Consider the following 18,346-nt stretch of genomic DNA (forward strand, 5'->3'; position numbering starts at 1 on the left):
TTCCTCAGCACCACATAAGCAAAAAGAAAAAAAAAGCCGGAAGTGGTGCTGTGGCTCAAGTGGTAGAACGCTAGCCTTGAGCTGAAGAGCTGAGGCCCAGAGTTCAGGCCCCACGACCGGACCCCAAAAAAAATTATATATATATATATATATATAATTAGTTCATGTATATATATATAACTCATCTATATATGAGTTATATATATTTATACATATATATGTATATGAGTTATACATGTATACATATAAATGTATAAAATTCATATATGTATGAGTTTTATCTATATATATATATGAAAAAGGGAGTAGAAAGTTATAACAATTATTCTCTATAATTCCATATCATCTTGTATAGTGATATATTATCATAGTATTATCATATTTATTTTTTAAATTTTATTTTATTGTAAAGATTATCATATATGTCTTCATAAAGCAGAAATAATACAAACTCCAGAGGAAGCATTAGGAAAAAAAACTATTTTTTTTCAAATAACCAACATCATTTAGAATTTATAGTGGAAGAAAAAAGTCACAAATATGAACCTGGTTCTGGCAATGTATATTCTGAATACCATCTGGCTATTGAAAAATTGTAAACCATCAACAGCTGTTTACCAGTATTTGGTTCTTTCTCCCAGTCAAGATGAATTTAGAAAGGCTGGGCTACCAACCCTTCTTAGCACTGCTATTGATTTATAAACTGCATCCATCAGGAGCCCTAGGGAGCACTCACCAATGGGTCTGCACATAATTAAATTCATCTCTAACCCTGTCAGCCACTGGGTGGTTTACAATGAACAATTATAAGGATCAAGAAAGCCAGTACCTGTTGTTGTGTTCTCCAGATGTCCATGTAGTGGACCTCGTAAAATCTTAAAGATAATCTCATCATCCTCAGTGTCGGGGTCTGATGCCTTCAGCACATGGGAAGTGATGTAAATCCCATAACAGCCATTTTTTAGGAGGCTCACTTGAGAAGGGAAATGCAAGTGTGTGATCCGGGGGGCTGTTTTGTCCAACTGGTCTACCTGAATTGTCAATAATCACATACAAGGTTATCCAAAAGCTTCTCATCCATGCAATGTGGAGCTCATGTGGGCTTTCATGATTCAATAATGATGAACTTTCCTAGGCATCAGATCCCTTAAATACCCTATTTGTTTGTTTCTGTTAATGCTTATTTGTTTACAGCAAATGTCACATTATCTGAAACAGGTCAAATTTCCTTAGTTAACCTTGTTCCCAATTCTATGAATCTACCTGACCCCTATTTCTCTCTTAAGATGTAAGCTTCATTGAGAGCATGTGCTGTGGTATACAAGGCCTGGACCACAGCAAGATCCCAGGAATATTTGTTGAACAAATTCACTAACACTGATCCAAGAATTCTATTGGCAAATTAACATTAGCACCACACAAGGGTTCTTCCCTGATTGTAGTGTTCGATGATTTAAGAAACAGAATTCTAAGTCTTTCCAAAAACAGAAAATTTTCATGGGCCTTTGTTCACCTGACAAAAGTGTTCCCTAAGTATAGAAATATCTCCAGGCATTGGTGGCTCACACCTGTAATTCTAACTACTTAGGGAGCTGAGATCTAAGTATCACCATTTGAAGCCAGCCCAGACAGGAAATTCTGTGAGATTCTTTAATTAACCACCAAAAATGGAGCTATGGTTCAAATGATAGAGCACTAGCTTTAAGCCAAAAAAAGCTCAGGCCCTTGGGGTCAAGCCCCAAGACTGACACAGAAAAAAATAATGGAAATACCTCAGAACAATGCCAATATGATTACAGTCAGGATTTGCATACTCTTTCCTTGAAGAGGAGGACCAGCTGACTCCATATGTGGATTAGACTTGTGAGGCAGAGAACAAGTTCAGACCCTACATGACTTCATCTTTATGTAATCATGTAGTTATTGCTATGGAATGCAACCTACCTTGCAAATGGTTGTTATAGGTCATTCTAGATAAAGCAGGTTTGCGTGGGTTAGCACAAATTCATCACTGGTACCAGAAAACAGATCCAAGAAAATTCCCTCTCTTTCTGTCACTCCTAAACTCTTAGTTCTCAACCTTACTATATCTGCAATCCTAACTACTTAGGTGTATTTAGTAAGAGTACAAAGATTGCCATCTGAGGCTCATGCTGGTCTGTGCAAAAGAGGGAGACTTCGTTTAAAAAATAAAAAAGTAAAAGGATCAATGGTGTGGCTCAAGTGGCAGAGTGTCCCTCAAGCAATTTATGACCCTTCAGTTAAACTCAGTAACAAGAGGGGGCTGGGGGAGAAGGAGGGAGAGATAGCAAGGAAGGAGGAGTAGGAGGAAGGGAAGGCAATGGGGAAAGGATGGAGGACATAAAAGAGGGAGGGTAATAAATAAAAGCAATAAATGCTTGCTGGGGTCATTGGTTAAAAAAAAACGTATCTAAACTCGAGTTGCTTGGTCCTCTACTGTGCTTCTGGTCATAGTCATGGTCAAAAATATCCTAGTCTTATTAACCCTTTAGCTTTTTCCTTAAAAGATCTCACAGCCTAGGCAAGCTCTATTAGTTCATCCACACTCTCAGCACTAAACCATTTCTCAGTATACCAAAAGTATCTTAAAACACTGGGGTACAACTTTTTTTAAGGAGAGCTATACCTTTTGATTACTCCTATTAGATTTACTAAAATGCTTCCCACACATGCCAGGCCCATAGAAGCAATGGGAGGGTCTTTTCTGCCTCACTTAAGCTCTGTTGCCTTTACAGAGGCCCTACAGATTGCTACCAAAAGAACGTCAGGCTATGACCCACTGGAGTCAGTCCAGTATCTCTGTGTTTTGCTCACGTTACTTCTAGCAGCTTTGCCCTTGGAGACCCACAGCCCACCATTAAAGCAGTTCCTCCATCTTTGGTACACTTGTTCAGAGCAATGCATCACTCAGTAGCAATAAATGTTAAGATTGTCTTGTCAGGAAAAGCTCGTAAAAGCAAGAAACAGAAGATACTATCTTTACTATACTGCTGGCAGGGCCAGCCATTCCCTGAGCCTCTTCATCTCTCTGCACAGAGACACCAGGGGTACAGGGAAATTTCAGGATATCATCTAAGCTTTCCTTGTGAGGTTTTTACACATAATGATGTTAGGATTCCTGCACATTAAGATGAGTGTAATATTGGGAGAAATGTGACTGAGTTATGGAACTTTCTACAAAGGCCATCGCAACTTCTATTTCTGTCCTAGAATGCTGGATGAAGCTCTATGTCTTCACTCAGAATGTATAACTCTTACAAATCTGAGCCAAACATAACCTATCAGTGACACTTATATTGATGATGTAATGTTTCTCTTCTTAGCCAATGTATCATCATTTCACCATATTTTCTGGACAAGTACCAAAGATTTGTCTAACTCTCAGTCTGTTATCATGACTTCCAACCCTAGATAGATACTCTGGAGGCTGATTTTGTGAGCCAATATTGCTAGGTTATGATGTCTAGTCATAATACTACCCTGGTCAAACATTAGGCTAGCTGTTTTAGTGAAGTTATATTTCCAGCTGTGATTCTTGTTTCAATCAATAGACTTTGAGTAAAGTGGATTTCTCTCTCTAAAGTGAGTGAGGAGCTCTCACAATGACTCATTCCATCCACCATGTTCCTTAAGAGAAAAGATCATGGGCCTCCAATGAAGAACGGACTTTGCCTTCATACTACCTTTGGATTCACAACGGTAATATCAACACCATGGAGATTTTAGCCTATTGGCTTGCTCTGTACATCATGGATGTGCCAGACACTACATTTGCATGTGCCAGTTCCTTAAAATAAGTCTTCATTTTTCTCCCTCTTCCCCCAAACCCTCTCCTTCTCTCTCCCTTCCCCCCGTTCTTTGTATTATCTATTCTAGACAAACATATTCATACTATATACATCACACACACACACACACACACACACACACACATTTTCTGTTTCTCTACAGAGCCCTAATGCAGACACTAAAGAGCAAGGTGAAAATAGAATTATTTTACTAGTTGGAGAGTATCCTGAAGTAGAGACAAAATTCCAATGTTTTAGCTGTTGGAAGTGTGTAGACTGGGGTGAACTCCATCCAAGGGGAGGAGATTTGTAGATTTAAAATGTTGAGAGCCAGAACATGCTTGATGTGTTTTGACTAAAAGAAGAAAAACACATTATGTCCTCTAAGAATCATCGAAAGAGACAACAAATGTGCAGTGGAATGCCATAGGAGGAATACAGAACTTGCAACCAGAAAGATTTGAGGCCTTTGTGTGGATGTGATCAAATCATGTAGCTTCTGAATTTCAGTTGCTTCATTTTCAAAATGTAGATGGTCAAAACTAGCCTCATAAGATTCTCAGGAGAATCCAATGAAGTTTATGGAAAATAGGTCCATCCTTTAGTTAACAACAACACAAAATGGAAGTTGCTGCTTCTATCTGCATCATTAGTATATTGGACATACTGATGTTGCCCTGTAAGCTTTCACATTTTCAGCTGAAAATTATGAAATGCCAAAAGGAAATACAAACCAACAAACATCACTCTAAGAAGGTAGCTATTATCGTCTTGAAATTGGATATCAAATATATTTCAGGAAATGCTACTACCTGGCAACCTAAGCTGGTTATAGACATGCTTTGTCAAAGAAAGAACAGTAGATTTAGAAAATGCTAAATAACTCAAGGTTTCACAGCTAGCAAATGACAAAAAGAAATTCACACCTAGGCCTGTTTAACTCTACTGCCCATGCGGAATGTGCCACCACCAACTCTTAATATCAGTCTGTACCCCATGAACAGGTACCATGACATTTCAGCCATATTGATGTGCCCTCCACGCTGCAGATACCCAAGCCCATACTTGCCTGAATGGTGAATGAAACAGGCTCTTCCTGCACTCTCCCATCCACAACAAAGCCACGGTTTGTCCTATCTGTGACCACAAAAGTAAAGCAGTCTGTGTGAGAGTGACCTCCTGAATGCTGATAGGCCACCTTCCTGCTGTCCACATCCTGCTGAGTGAAATTGAGTTGGATCAGCACTGACCCCCTTAGGTAGAGCTGGCCATGCTGTGGGAGCTGATCCAGGATGAAGGTGAGGTTTTCTGCAGAGGTATCTGGGTCAGTCACTTGGAGTTGGTCAGGGGAGAGCAGACTCATGGCCCCTTCAGCCAACCTCAGCCCTTTGTTTCTGGTTACCACAGGCAAGGCTTTGTCCACAGTCTCCAGTATGATTTCAAACACCCCATGCTTTGTCTGCAGTCCATTACTGATGATGAATCTGGCAAAGAGAGGCAAGGCAGCCTTCAGCATGGATTCTTGTGTCACCAGCTACTGGAATGAAATGATAATAATACACACCTTTACTAAAGGATATGTGGTGGTGTGACTCAAATGAAAAATCAAGGGCAGATCTTTGAGAAGAATGTCTCTTTGTCAGTAAACCTCCCACTGGTAACACACAAAGGGAACACTCTTTGTCCAAGAGGTCCTTTCTCAAAATTGATGGAGCAAGTGGGTTTGTCTGTTCACTGTGGTTCCTTATCCCAAATAGGAATTTTACATCCAATTAGACTTAGTGTATGAGTTAGAAGCATATGCTCATTTTTATATATTAAGAAATTTGCAATTGTATTTTTCCATGGGAATATAGTAAGCTGAACTTTGAAGACTGATAGAGAGCCAACAGAGGAAGTACCAAAAAAAGGCTGAATTTGATTAATTTGTCTATTCATATGTTTCCCTGGCAAATTTCTTAAGGGCAGATCACATTACTCAGCAATATCGTTTTAGCTACATCTTTCTGGGCCTTGTTTTTACACCAATGAAGGAGCTGGAACAGGTGATCACTGAGTTCCAACTCTACAATACTTTGCAAGACTATGACCTCTAGCCATTTACATGTTCTTTTACTTTGCTCCTTTTAAGGTGTTAGAGTTGTGTTAAACAAGGAGTCCTTACCTATCTGAAAAAAAAAAAAAAAGAAAGATTCAGAAACTTGATGGGAGAAGATAAGGCAGGTACAATGCTGAGTCAGGACTAGAACTTGGGCCTTTTGACCCTATTCCTTCTACTCTAAAAGAGTTGTAAATAAGCGCTGGTTTAGTAACCTGCTGAAAAAGAGTTATACACTTGAACACCACGAACAAAACAAGGAAACAAGGTAAAATAATACCTACTAAAGCATAAGTCATCTTATTGTATTGGGTTTATGATACCACAACATGCTTTTGATGGTATTGATCACTAAGTCCCAGTTTATCCATTGCAATCATTTTCCTGGTAACACTAATTTAAGTGAACTTTATAACATTTCAACATGTTCATTTTATTTTTAAGAAAATTAAGAAAATCATGAAATTATTCAACTAAGATGCAATATCAAAACTCCAAAAAGTTAAGAAACCACTACTATTACATGAGACTGACGATCTACCCTAGACCAATTGGGGATTTGGGGATTAACCACAGTCAGGTCTTCTTCATTTCCTTCTGTACATGTACATAATTGCTAGAAATATCCATGAGGAGTACAGTTACCATTTCCAAAAACAGTACTAACTTTGCTGGTAAGTTATCTGTCATGAAAAACTCTCTTTGAAGATTTTTTTTAGACTAGAGATGAAGCTTATATCTATTTTACCAGTCTAATAAATTCAACTAACAAATTATTTTGTTTGTAGGAGTATTGGGATTGAACTCAGGGCCAGACACTGTACGGCTCAAGTCAACCTCCAGTCCTAATATTTTCTTTGTTTCTATATTTTAATTTTATTTTTTATGGTATTGGGGATTTAACTGAGGGCCTTGCACTTATGAATTAAGCACTCTACCACTTACATCAAACTCCAGCTGCCAGACTGTGTCTGGTCATTTAAGGTTTAGGGGTTAGAACTTTTCATCTAACCATAAAGAAACCTGAAACTGGGTAAGGGACCCAGACAAAGAATCCAGGAAGAAGACTAATTCCACAAAAAGTAAAGGAAGATAGGTTGGTTGTTGAGTATATGTTTTGCTTTAAAGGCAAGGCTGAAGGATTTCAGTTTTCTAATTAGGGTCAGTGAGACCATCTACAAGATAGTGATGTAATACCCAGAACAAGGAACCAATGCCCCTCAAAGCTGAAATGACTAAATGAGATAAACATACAAAGTGAAATGTGACATTTCACATATCTAAGTTTGTAAAGAATGTAAGTTACTTTATTATTCAACAGCAGCATTTTCTTCAGGTTCTCAAGTTCCTTTTAGATGGGGTAAAATCACTTCCCTTAAAACAAATCAGTTTTCCTTTTGTGAAGCTAAATCTTTGATTAGTATATTCTAAGCAACTAAGGCAATTTTGTTGCTCAAGAAGTGTCATGAGACTTATTTTTGCATTAAACAAAAACAAAAACACACAAAAGAAGCATACCTAGAAGATATTTTGTTATTTCAAATTTTACTTTAGTCACCTGGGCAGAATCTACCCGAAAGTCATATATATATATATTGGATATAAAATCATGCTGTATTTCTCAGGTAAAACCTTTCATGAAAATTGTGCTTTTATTCTATTCTTTTTCTGCTACTTTTCCATATTCTGCCCTCCCCCTGGACTCAAGGTGAAATAAGAACTTAGAGATAGGACTTCCAAGCACTCTTTTATCTACATCACGCCTGAAGTAGATTTCTCATTGCCAATTTAACCCTATTTCACAAGTGAAGTGGCTCTCTCTCTATCTCCTGACTCATCCTAATATCAAGTGTGCTTCGGTAGAGTTTTGAATCAGCCATTGAAAATGTAGCATCAGTGTAGGCCAAAGGACATAGACGTTTAGTATTAGCAATAATTGGGGACTTTTAAAGCTTTGTGCCCCATTAAAAACCTGTCAGGTATCAGCATAGAAGGAAAGAGAAGAAAGGGCAAAGGAGGAGAGAGATGAGGATCAATGAACACCAGGCTCCATCTGATGCAGCCATTTTTAATGTCTAACTCTGATTTTCCTCCATAGAGACACAATGATGAAGATGTCCTTTGAGGCTAAGGTCCTCCAAGCGTGGTGTCAGGACTGCTGCATTTGCTCGACATGTGTGTGACCTCCGTGTGGGCACTGACGTTGTCTCATGATCCGGCTGTCTAGCTCAGACTCCTCCTGCCCGATGCTGGGGATCTGACCACAGTGGAAATAGGCAGCCTGCCATCAGACAGATGGGAACGAGGGCATGCAGGCCAGGGACCATGGAAGTGAAAGAAATATGTTTACTGAGGCCAGTGTTCCCAGCTGGGACACAGAGGCAGCTGTCTGCACTGACCTAAAGCTAATAAGCCAGGGGTGGAAGGGGATACAATCTCTAAACATGACTGGATCAAATACATCATTCCACTTTCGTGAGTAACAATGCACTGCAACTCACCGGCAGAGCAGCATTATCAGAAAGGGACAGAGTGAATGGTTATGGTTGGGTTCCCAAGCAAAATGAAGCTAGCAGAGCAAGTAAGACAAGGTCAGTGCAGCTCAGGTCTGCAAAAGTGGACCAGATGATATTCCAAAGATGCTCACACACACACACACACACACACACACACACACACATACACACACACACACACACACACACACACACACCAATTCTGCAAATATATTCTCAAGATTTAAAACAGTGGTGCCATTGCTATGTGGGTAACCATCCTATGGTAAAAATCTGGCTAAATAAAAGTAGCAGTGCCCTCTGCGGGTGCATTTTGCTTAATTTCTCCTGCCATACCCACCCCTGCAAAAAAAAATTTAAAAAGCAGCCACAGCTAAGATGACCACGCTTTTCATAAAATTTGAGGGAATGACTTCAGATTTGTCTGGGGTATTTGCCTGGTCTGATTTCACCATTACCATGGTGCTTTCAGGCTTTTCTGCATTTCCTGGCAATAGAGTTGGCTGAAGAATCTGCCATCTGTCATGGCATTTAAAAGATAAAAATGGAATCATAAATAGCGCTAGCTCCTCAGAAAGGAAAAAAAAAAAAAAAGTCCAGCCGGCCTGTCAAAATGGAGGGCATTAGCATGTTCTTTTAGTACCCGGCTGCCAGCAGCTGAAGTCAGCTTGCTAATCACTTGATATCGTCTGTCCTAGAACAAGCTGCCAAATCTCTCTTCCAGGCCAGCAGCACCAAACAATGCAGGAGAAATTTATGATTCACAAAATATTTTTGCAGAAGGTAAAAATCCAACCATTAAACTCTCCTGTTTAATTAATGCTGTCATATCTTACATTAAAAAGAGGGGAAAGAAGACTCCTCTACCACAGAATTTATCTCTGCTACCCAGCCAAATTCCTTGCCAAATTTAATAGCAAGCCACATAAATTTAGGTGATTAGATTGGTTGCATATATTTAATTTTTAAAAAGCGCCCCATCACACTTTCATTAAGACAGGCTTTCAGCTTTGGTTCAGAGCCACCTGACAAACAACACAGTGGTCTGTGATTGGGTTAGTGAAATGACAAGATTAAAATGCAGATCTTGGGCAGATGCGAGGCTCTTCCATTATAAATATGTAAAACTGCTGGCCAAAAATCAGAATGACACACGGAAGAGGTTCCTTCCCACCAAGACATAGTCCCCAACAATTTTCGGTACAACAAGGTATTATGGAAAAACTCTCTACTGAAAATGAGCTCTGAGCTTTGAAGTGAGCATTGTTACTCAGTTATGTGAATTTAGATATCTCCCTTTGCTCCTTAGAGCTTTGCTTATCTTGTGCATACATTGGTAACAAGGATATTTCTTTTTCTCACACAGAGAGATGCTCTATATCAATTTACATTTTTTTCTAACCTTTTAACTAGTGGAAACCAGAAATTTTATATACTAAAATCTTAATTTCATAAATGACACAGAAATAAACCCAAGAAAACAATATTTTTAATTCTAGCTGAATATTACTGTCAAAAGATCAGGGCCTGCAGCCTGCACTCCCTTTGTTAAAAAGTCAAAACTAAGTATGAAGAACAGAGCCACAAAGATGTACAGGCACCAACCTGAGATTTCATTCCTTCAGGGCCACGCTTTGTGTGTGTGTGTGTGTGTGTGTGTGTGTGTGTGTGTGTGTGTGTGTGTGTGTTTGCCGGTCCTAGGGCTTGAACTCAGAGCATGGGCTATCCCTGAGCGTTTGTAGTCAAAGCTAATGCTCTACCACTTGAATCACACTGCACTTCTGGCTTTTTGGTGGTTAACTGGAGATAAGAATCAGCTGGCTTTTAACTGCAATCCTCTTGATTCCCCTTTGAGGTTATTCCCTGCCCCTATACCAGCCCACATCATCTTGTATCTCTTTGTCACCACTGATACAAATCAATGGATTTAGGAAATAGAATAACAGTCTTTTTGTTAAAGAATCCCTGACCCAAAAGTCCAGTGTGAAAAACAGAAGGTCAAAAAACAAAACAAAACTAAGTCCCATAAGTAAACTGTGACAATGGCCCATCCAGACATAGAGACATTCCTGGGACAACTAAATTTTAAGATACCTTCAACTGTGAGGGTTAGTTAGGAGGGTTTTACTGTATCATTTTCTTACACAAAGATTTTCTTTTCTATTCTCATCAGCTCATCAATCCTTAACCTTCATTTCTCAGCATCCATAAACATTTGCTTGCTAGCTTTTCCAGCAGTGTAACATGCTCATTAATGACTTTAGCAGACTTCCTGGTAGATATTGACTTGGGAAAGCAGGAGTAGAGAGAAACAAGAAGTTCCAGAAATTGGGTGTAAAGTTAAAGTGTATCTGACACCTATGTGTTAAGCAAGAAGCACGGGTCTCCATTAGTGAACAGAAGAAAAGATCCCAAGTTTGCTCCTCATCCTCACTTCTTTTCCCTTCCAAGGTCAAGTTTCAAGGTAAGGATGGCAAGAAGGAGGTCAAGGAAAGAATATATTTACTGTATAAGGAACATAATAAAGTCAGCTACTGCTTATTTAGTTCTGCCCCTATGTCCCAGGTATTGTTTTATGCACCTTACATGCACAAACTCACTTCAACCTCCCAGTGATCCACCTTGACAGGTGCATTGAGTAACACCCTATTTCTCGCAAGAAAAGGAGCAGCCCCAGAGAAAGGCTGTGTAACTCAAGGGACTCCATAAGGCCACAAGTCACAGGTTGTACCTTAATCCAACACCATGCCATGTCTCAAACCAGCTGGAAGAAGAGCAAATGAGCCCTTCTCTCACCCCCACCCCCCAACTTCTGATGCTATAATGAACATTAAACTTGGCTAAGACATTGATCAAGTATCTGCTTCTCATCCTTATCCTCAGCTTCGGCTGAGGATGGTCCTTGGAGAGTTAGCTCTAAAATTTTCACATTAAGGATCATCACAATAGATTTGGCCATGTCTTGCTTAGTCAAAAAGAAATGGTAGGTCAATCTAATTTACATAGTGTATAGATGTCACACAAAATAACTGCATCTAGAATACAAGGACATTTGTGTGTATCAATACATAACACATGCCTTTACCTGTCACATATAAATGTATTAATGTTGAATATAATGAATATTTCAAATGCCTGCTTATAAAATTTGCCATATAAAAATTTGTTATTTTCTGAATAAAAAAGAATATTCATCAAGAACAAAAAAGAAGGTATTATTAGTTCAAGCATCCCTAGATTCTTGGTTTAACACTTGAACTATCAAGATTATGTTTCAGAAATCATTTTAAATGCTCCAAAGGTGGACAAAAAAATCCTCTTTCTGACATTTAAACTCTGTTTAATCTTGGCAGCCATATTGAATTTAGATAGGTAAAAGGATGCTAGAGGAGAATGGTGTTTGAGGAAGGATGCCTTGGTAATACTCTGTCATTTACAAATCATGTGGAGTTTGCTATATTTGTCTTAGAGGCTGTATTGAACGTGGGGAATTTGACTAGAGCTAGAGGCCCTGTGTATATGGTAGAGAAATCATTGCTCTTATTCGGTTAAACTCAAGGCTGGTTTATGTATCAGGTTCCTGGAGGGCCAGTCCAAGCTGCCCTAATCCTCACCCGGCCTGTCAACCTCTACCCACACACCTAGGTACAGCCAGCTTTGAGAGCTGCCAGGAGAGATGATAGATCTAGAGTTTTTCTTGCTTTATGGGACGTGGAGCTAATTTCCATATTCTAAATGAACAAAAATTTTTATTAATGTTGTATCCTTGCCTTTTTCATCGGACTGTTATTCACTGCAATGATGTATTTGATACAAAATTCTTGACCAGGTGCACAGTCCCCAGTCATAACATTGTTTCTAAGGGGAAACAGAATCCACTTTGTGACAACATGATTTATGACACACTTACAAGAACACTGTGAGTCAAAAGGCAGTGTCTGCTTATGCCAAATTTATTATGCTAATAAATGCCTTTCCCGCCGATGGAAAAACATACTCAGAGAGGAGGGAAATTACTTTGTGTGTCTTTCCTTGGCCAGAGCCCTCAGTGTCTCTTACTCATCTCTGAGAAGAGCTTGCTTTAGACCTGCAAGCTGCATTTTTTTTGCCACCCACAGACCCTAGTTTCTTGCCTTGCCACTATCATTTTAACTATGCACATTCATCTTTCATGCAGCTAAAACACATAGCTGCAACAAAATTACACTGTCCTATTTCTCTCCCTTTTTTTTTCTATTTGCAGCTTGCAGCATTGAGGTTTGAACTCAGGGCCTCCCCCTTTCTAGGGAAATGCTCTATTACTTGAGCTATGTTCCCAAGTCTTATTGCTTTATTTTGGAAATAGGGCCTTGAGTTTTTGCCCAGGACACACTGGATAGGGATCCTCTTATTTGCCTCCTGAATAGCTAGGATTACAAGTACCTGCCCCCTGGCTAACTTATTGGTTGAGATGAGGGTCTTGCTAACTCTTCTCCCAGTCTGGCCTCAAACTATGGTCATACCAGTCACCACCACCCATGTAATATGATTATAAGCATGAGCTACCATGCCCAGCTTTTCTTTTCCTTTCTTTTTAAAATAAAATTTATAATGCACACTTAGACTATACAACGTAATGTTATGAGAGACATTACCAAATTGTTACCAAAGAATAGCATATGAACATACCTGCTTTTCACTTTCTAAGAATTAATAAGAGGAAGAGATTCAGCAAAGGTTCCAAGTGGCTCACCTGAAGCTGTCATGGCAAACTGCTGCCTTGCTCATGTGAACGTAGCAAACTGTCTGTCCTGCAACATCCATTTGACTGAAGCTTGTGATGGGAACTCCAGGATAGCGGACATATTCCACCTGGCCATGCTGTGGCGGGGAGGTGATGACATACACCAGTTCCTCAGGCCTGTCTGTTGCATCCACAGCCAGGAGCGTGGAGGTCGTCAGGATCCGCCGATCACCTTTAGACACCACCAGTGGTTTTGCAAGAATGACGATGTCACCTATGTAGAAGACAAGATTGTGGTCAGTAACCATATTTAAAAATAGCTAACATTGAAAGTAAGGTAAAAAAACAAACAAAGGCCAAAATATGCCCAAATCAAAACTATCTGAAACATAGAAAGCTTTATATACCTATTATAGATAAAAGGTGTATGCACAAAATGAGAGGCCGTTCAGAAAAGGAAGAGAAAACACATGCAGACATACTTGGGTCTCCTTTCTTTCTGGCTCATGGCTCACATTTCTACCACCTAGGTTCCCTGAATTTGCAAACCCATGCCCTAGACAGGAAGTACATTACCTTCAAATCCAGTTGACAAAATCCTACTCATGACATTTCCCTCAACATCTCATTTTCTGAGTAAGTGTAAGGCCTTCAGAGATTGAGGGCGAGGGAGGATCCACATAGAAAAGGTCCCCAAACCTGCACAGAACTGAGTTTCCCTCCTCTGCTGTGACCCCATCATGCTAAGGCATTCGAGGAGAGCCCACCCTTCTTCATTAACTGTCTGTGCCCATGATTTGCAATACATTTTGACTGAACATGTAATGAACATACTTTTTTGTCAAGAGAAATTAATGTACAAAATAGCATCTATAGTATATCACTTATTAGCAATTCATCCTACAACAAAAAAAATCAAGCAAAAAAATATAACCACAAATAAATATCTCAACATCAACTAGTTTATAAAAAAATTATTTCAGGACAATTGTAAGTACCACACACTTAATCATCCGATTTACTTCCAAGTTACTTGGTAGTCAAAATTTGAGTGAGAAGACAGACAGAGACAGAGTTGGAGAGAGGGGAGAAGGAGGAAGAGAGGGAGGGAGGGAGGGAGGGAAGGAGAGAAAGAAAGAGAGAGAAAGAAAGAAAGAAAGTCAGAGAAGCATGAACAAGATAGGATTCATACTATCTTCACACAAGCTGTAGTGACAATTCAACAACAATAGTGTCTACTCTTAATTGTCTAGTGGGTTTCACAGATTTTTCCCTTCATTTGCCATTTATAAGCTGCTGACTTGTATTAGTATGTGAGCTGCCTAATAAATTAAAGTGAAGCTTATTCTCTTACAGTGAAGCTTAATATTTTAGTGCTTTTTCTCTCCCTACAGAGTGTGCATCAGTACTTTTCAAAGTGAAAAGTAATGACTTTCAACTTCTTTCAATGGCAAACTTCCTTCTGTTTATTTCTTTATTAAAAATATTCCACTTTCTTATTTTTATATTGCAAACATTTTTCTTTTGAAATACTATTTTCAAATTCACCTCCTGAAGACAAAATTAGAAATATATCACTGTGGTAAACTCCTAATCATTAAAATGGCTTTTGTAGCCACATTCTGGGAAAGGCTAGATTTCTAATAGGAAATAAGATCATCCACTCTCAAGATCACAAATCCCAGAAAGAGCAGGTGAGGTATCCAAATATGGATTGACAAATGAGAGAATTTGATAGATGGATAATGGAAGGAAGAAAGGAAAAAAAAGGAGAAAGAAAGAAATGTTGAATATATATGTGACAGCTCACTTCTGGTTATAGAAATGGGTGTCAAGAAACACTAGTAGACATACTTTTACCTTTTCCCATGTCCTTAATGGTGATGTGACAATCATATGCAGGTGATCTGTTGTCACCATCCCAGAGGTAGAAGGTAAAGCTATCTCCATCGTGGGAGTCAATTGCCCCCGTGTGTGTATACCTCAGCAAGTTCAGATCCACGTCCATCTGGGTGCATTTCATGCCAGGGGAGAGAGGGACCCAGCCCCTCCTTATCTGAAAGATGCCAGGAATTAGTCAGCTGCCCCCGGGTCTCCTCGGAAACACCAAACTATTTCTTGCCATGTTACATTATATTTTTCCTTTCAAATAAATATGCTAAAATAATTTAAGACATTGGGAGGGGGGAATCATCTTTAACCAAAGGACTTTTAACAACGTTATGTGACAATTCAACGGCAATGGTATTTCCAAAGTATTTATCATATGCAATCATGGATGATTAAATATTCTAATTAATGAGAGCAGGTGGTTAATTTACCTGCTAGAATGGTTTCTTTACAAATTAAATGTGTTTTCCCCCCTTTAAAAAATCATAACACTATACAACTAATCCAACCTATTTTTTTAATGGTTTATTACCAGACTTAGCTGATAAAAGGAGAAATTGAATGAATGCATTTATTCCTCAGGCTATTTTTCAGTTCTACTGAGACCTAAAGAAAATGATCAGGACCCAAATCTCCTAAGTTAGCAAAAATATAAGCTCTCAATACTATCAGAATCTTCCAAATACAATCAACATGAGGAAGTAAATATTCTGCACAGAGTTTGATGTAGAAATTGTAGAAATCATTTTCAATTACAAGTTGTTCTCATGCTGAAGGACTGGCCAACAATTGAGAGTATTCAAGTGAAAAAAATAAATCTTTGTTGTATTATTCTCTTAGGACACACACAGTTTTCCCTACCAATAGCTCCTCAAAAGTTATCAGGTATGATTCAAGTATAATGCCACATATTACAAGATTATATTGAATTTTTTTCCATCTGAGTAACAGAAATTTCAATCATTAACTCTTTATTTCCCTTTGGTTATCCCACAGACTTTCTGTTCCTAGAGAGAAATGTTTGTCCTTTTTTTACCCAGGTATGTTACCATTTCTCTGTGTCATTCTGCCTGATACAGTTCCTTCCTCCTTAATACTTCTCCCTATCTGATACTTGCAGATGGACTTCAACCCAGGGCTCATTGGATACAAGTTAATTATATTTTAACAGCTACACAATATTTGTTTCCATCATAATATCTATTTGCAAGTAGAACTTTTCAGATGGACCTTCCTTTGAAATTTTGAACTAAGCTGCCTGAAATTTGCTTAAACATTTCCTCTTTGTAAATCTTGACAAAGAAAAAAATTAAAGAAGTAATCATCTTTTGCTCTCTTCACCTCCATCTAACTTCTTAGTTATACATGACTTGACAGAATGATAGGAAAGCCTGAAATAGGAAAATAAGAGTCTGCCTCAAAAATGAGAAGACAAGGAAAATCAACAAGAAAACAAGAGCCTTTGAGAGGGTTCAGAAGACTTAGGGAGCCAACCTGGGGAACCCTGAGGGGGCTGGGGAAGAATGGGGTGGAGCCCTACCAGGCCCCTGGCTGGTCCCATCTGGATTTTCACATATCCAAAGCAGTTCAGTTCCCAAGCCACCTAAATGGGTGAGTGTTCACTGCATTTCTGCTTCATTACTCCCTGAAATGAAATAAGGGCACAGCTGTACCTCAATTTAAATCAGTGACTGCTCTTCACTGTGATTCTCTATGGTGCCTACAGACTAAGACAATCAAGCTGTTCCACACACACACAGAAGGAATCCTTCCTGAATTCCTAGGACTGAGTCTATGTTCATGAAGAGTTACATATTCGCTCAGATAATCACATTGGAGATGGCAAGTGGTTGCTGCTTGTCTTAATCCACTATTCAAATAAACATTTTGATCGATTACTGGAAATGACTTTCCTTAAGTGACTGATCTATAACTAATGGTGGGTTATCCCTAACACAGTCTGAATCAGACTGAAATTTTGCTATTCTAGAAGTGAAGTGAAAGACGATCAGACCATCCTCAAGCTGTTGTAAGTCAGCAGTGGAACCCAGGTGACTTACCTTAGGTACATGGGGCATAGTATGATGTTTCTGCTGTTTCCATTAGAGCAAAAGTAATTTCCAGAACACATGCAACTCCAGGAATGTTAAGTTACTTCATCATGCAGTTTACTGGATTCAAATATGGCAGGTGTTAAAATCTAATAGATGTCAATGTGGGTGTTATGGCCTCCATGTAAAGCTCCCCCAATGGACTTCATGGCTCAAGACTTAGATCACTCAGACCTTAACCTAAGGAAGGGAGTATGGGATTGTGGATAAAGGTCCCAACCTTTCCGGTTTAAAGTCTCTCTCAGGGGAATTCAGACAATTTGGTGTACATTGTGGAGTACGTTGCTTCCCTAGAGGGAGGTGAGAATTCTCCCTATAGAGAATCATCAAGAAGGCAGGAACGGGTAATATTAAGACTTGGTAATACTTAGACTTGGAGTCTAAAGGGGAAAGAGCTTGTGTCCCAGGTACTGCCTTCAGTTTCTGCACTACAAAAGCAAGATCAGGCAGAGACCATTGTTGGGTTAGGAGAGAAAGAGCTGGGAAGCTGCCACAGGCCCCACCATCATAAAAAAAAGATTACTTTTTGCATGCTTCTGAAAGTGGGATTCAAACCTGGAAAGAGAGAGAGAGAGAGAGAGAGAGAGAGCTGACAGATAAGAATTGATTGTTGGTAGATTTGAAGGAGTTTTATGATTGAGGTGCTAGATTCTAAAAAGGAAAGTGATGTGGATCCATAGTTAAAAATCTGAGGGAAATAAAGATGTCCTAAAAGCTGCCAATTCTCTTCAGAAACTAGACAGCTTGCTTTTCCTGGTAACTTCTTCCCGGACAACCCCCCAGAGAAGGAAGCAATGAAAAAACTTAACAACATTGATTAAATTTACCTGGAACTGAGTAAGAAATTTTAAAAGGGCCTAAGTTTAACCCTAGGCTAGGAAAATCAGATTTTCTACTCTTGGACAATAAATAGGACTATTAGAGAAGAGTTGGAATTGTACAAATGTGTATGTTGAAAATACTTTGACCTGCCATGCTCATTTTGAACAAGAAAGATAAAACGGGCCCTCACCTTAAGTTGAAGTTGTCCATTTTGGGGAAGCTTTTCAAATAAATAGTAAATCTTCTCCCTGGGGGAGTCTTTATCTATTGCAGAAAGGACAGCACTTGACAGGATACGAGTATCACCCACATTCACCACAACTTCAGCCTTCCTGAAAGAGGAAAATGAATGGTAAGGTTGATAGAAAACTTGGAGG

The 18,346-nt window shown here is 39.1% G+C and overlaps 1 protein-coding gene across 1 annotated transcript in view; it reads right to left on the reverse strand.

Moving 5' to 3' along the window:
• Positions 1–18,346, reverse strand: part of Frem1 (FRAS1 related extracellular matrix 1) — a 120,801-nt gene that overhangs the window by 43,819 nt on the left and 58,636 nt on the right. Inside the window, exons 20-24 of the mRNA XM_013020755.1 lie at positions 18,160–18,301; positions 15,007–15,202; positions 13,156–13,420; positions 4,879–5,293; positions 830–1,031 (exon numbers count right to left, since the gene is read on the reverse strand). Of these exons, the coding sequence (XP_012876209.1) occupies positions 830–1,031; positions 4,879–5,293; positions 13,156–13,420; positions 15,007–15,202; positions 18,160–18,301 (1,220 nt within the window). The remainder of the gene's footprint in view (positions 1–829; positions 1,032–4,878; positions 5,294–13,155; positions 13,421–15,006; positions 15,203–18,159; positions 18,302–18,346) is intronic.

The sequence above is a fragment of the Dipodomys ordii genome, unplaced genomic scaffold, assembly GCF_000151885.1.
Source record: "Dipodomys ordii isolate 6190 unplaced genomic scaffold, Dord_2.0 Scaffold53, whole genome shotgun sequence".
NCBI lineage: Eukaryota > Metazoa > Chordata > Mammalia > Rodentia > Heteromyidae > Dipodomys > Dipodomys ordii.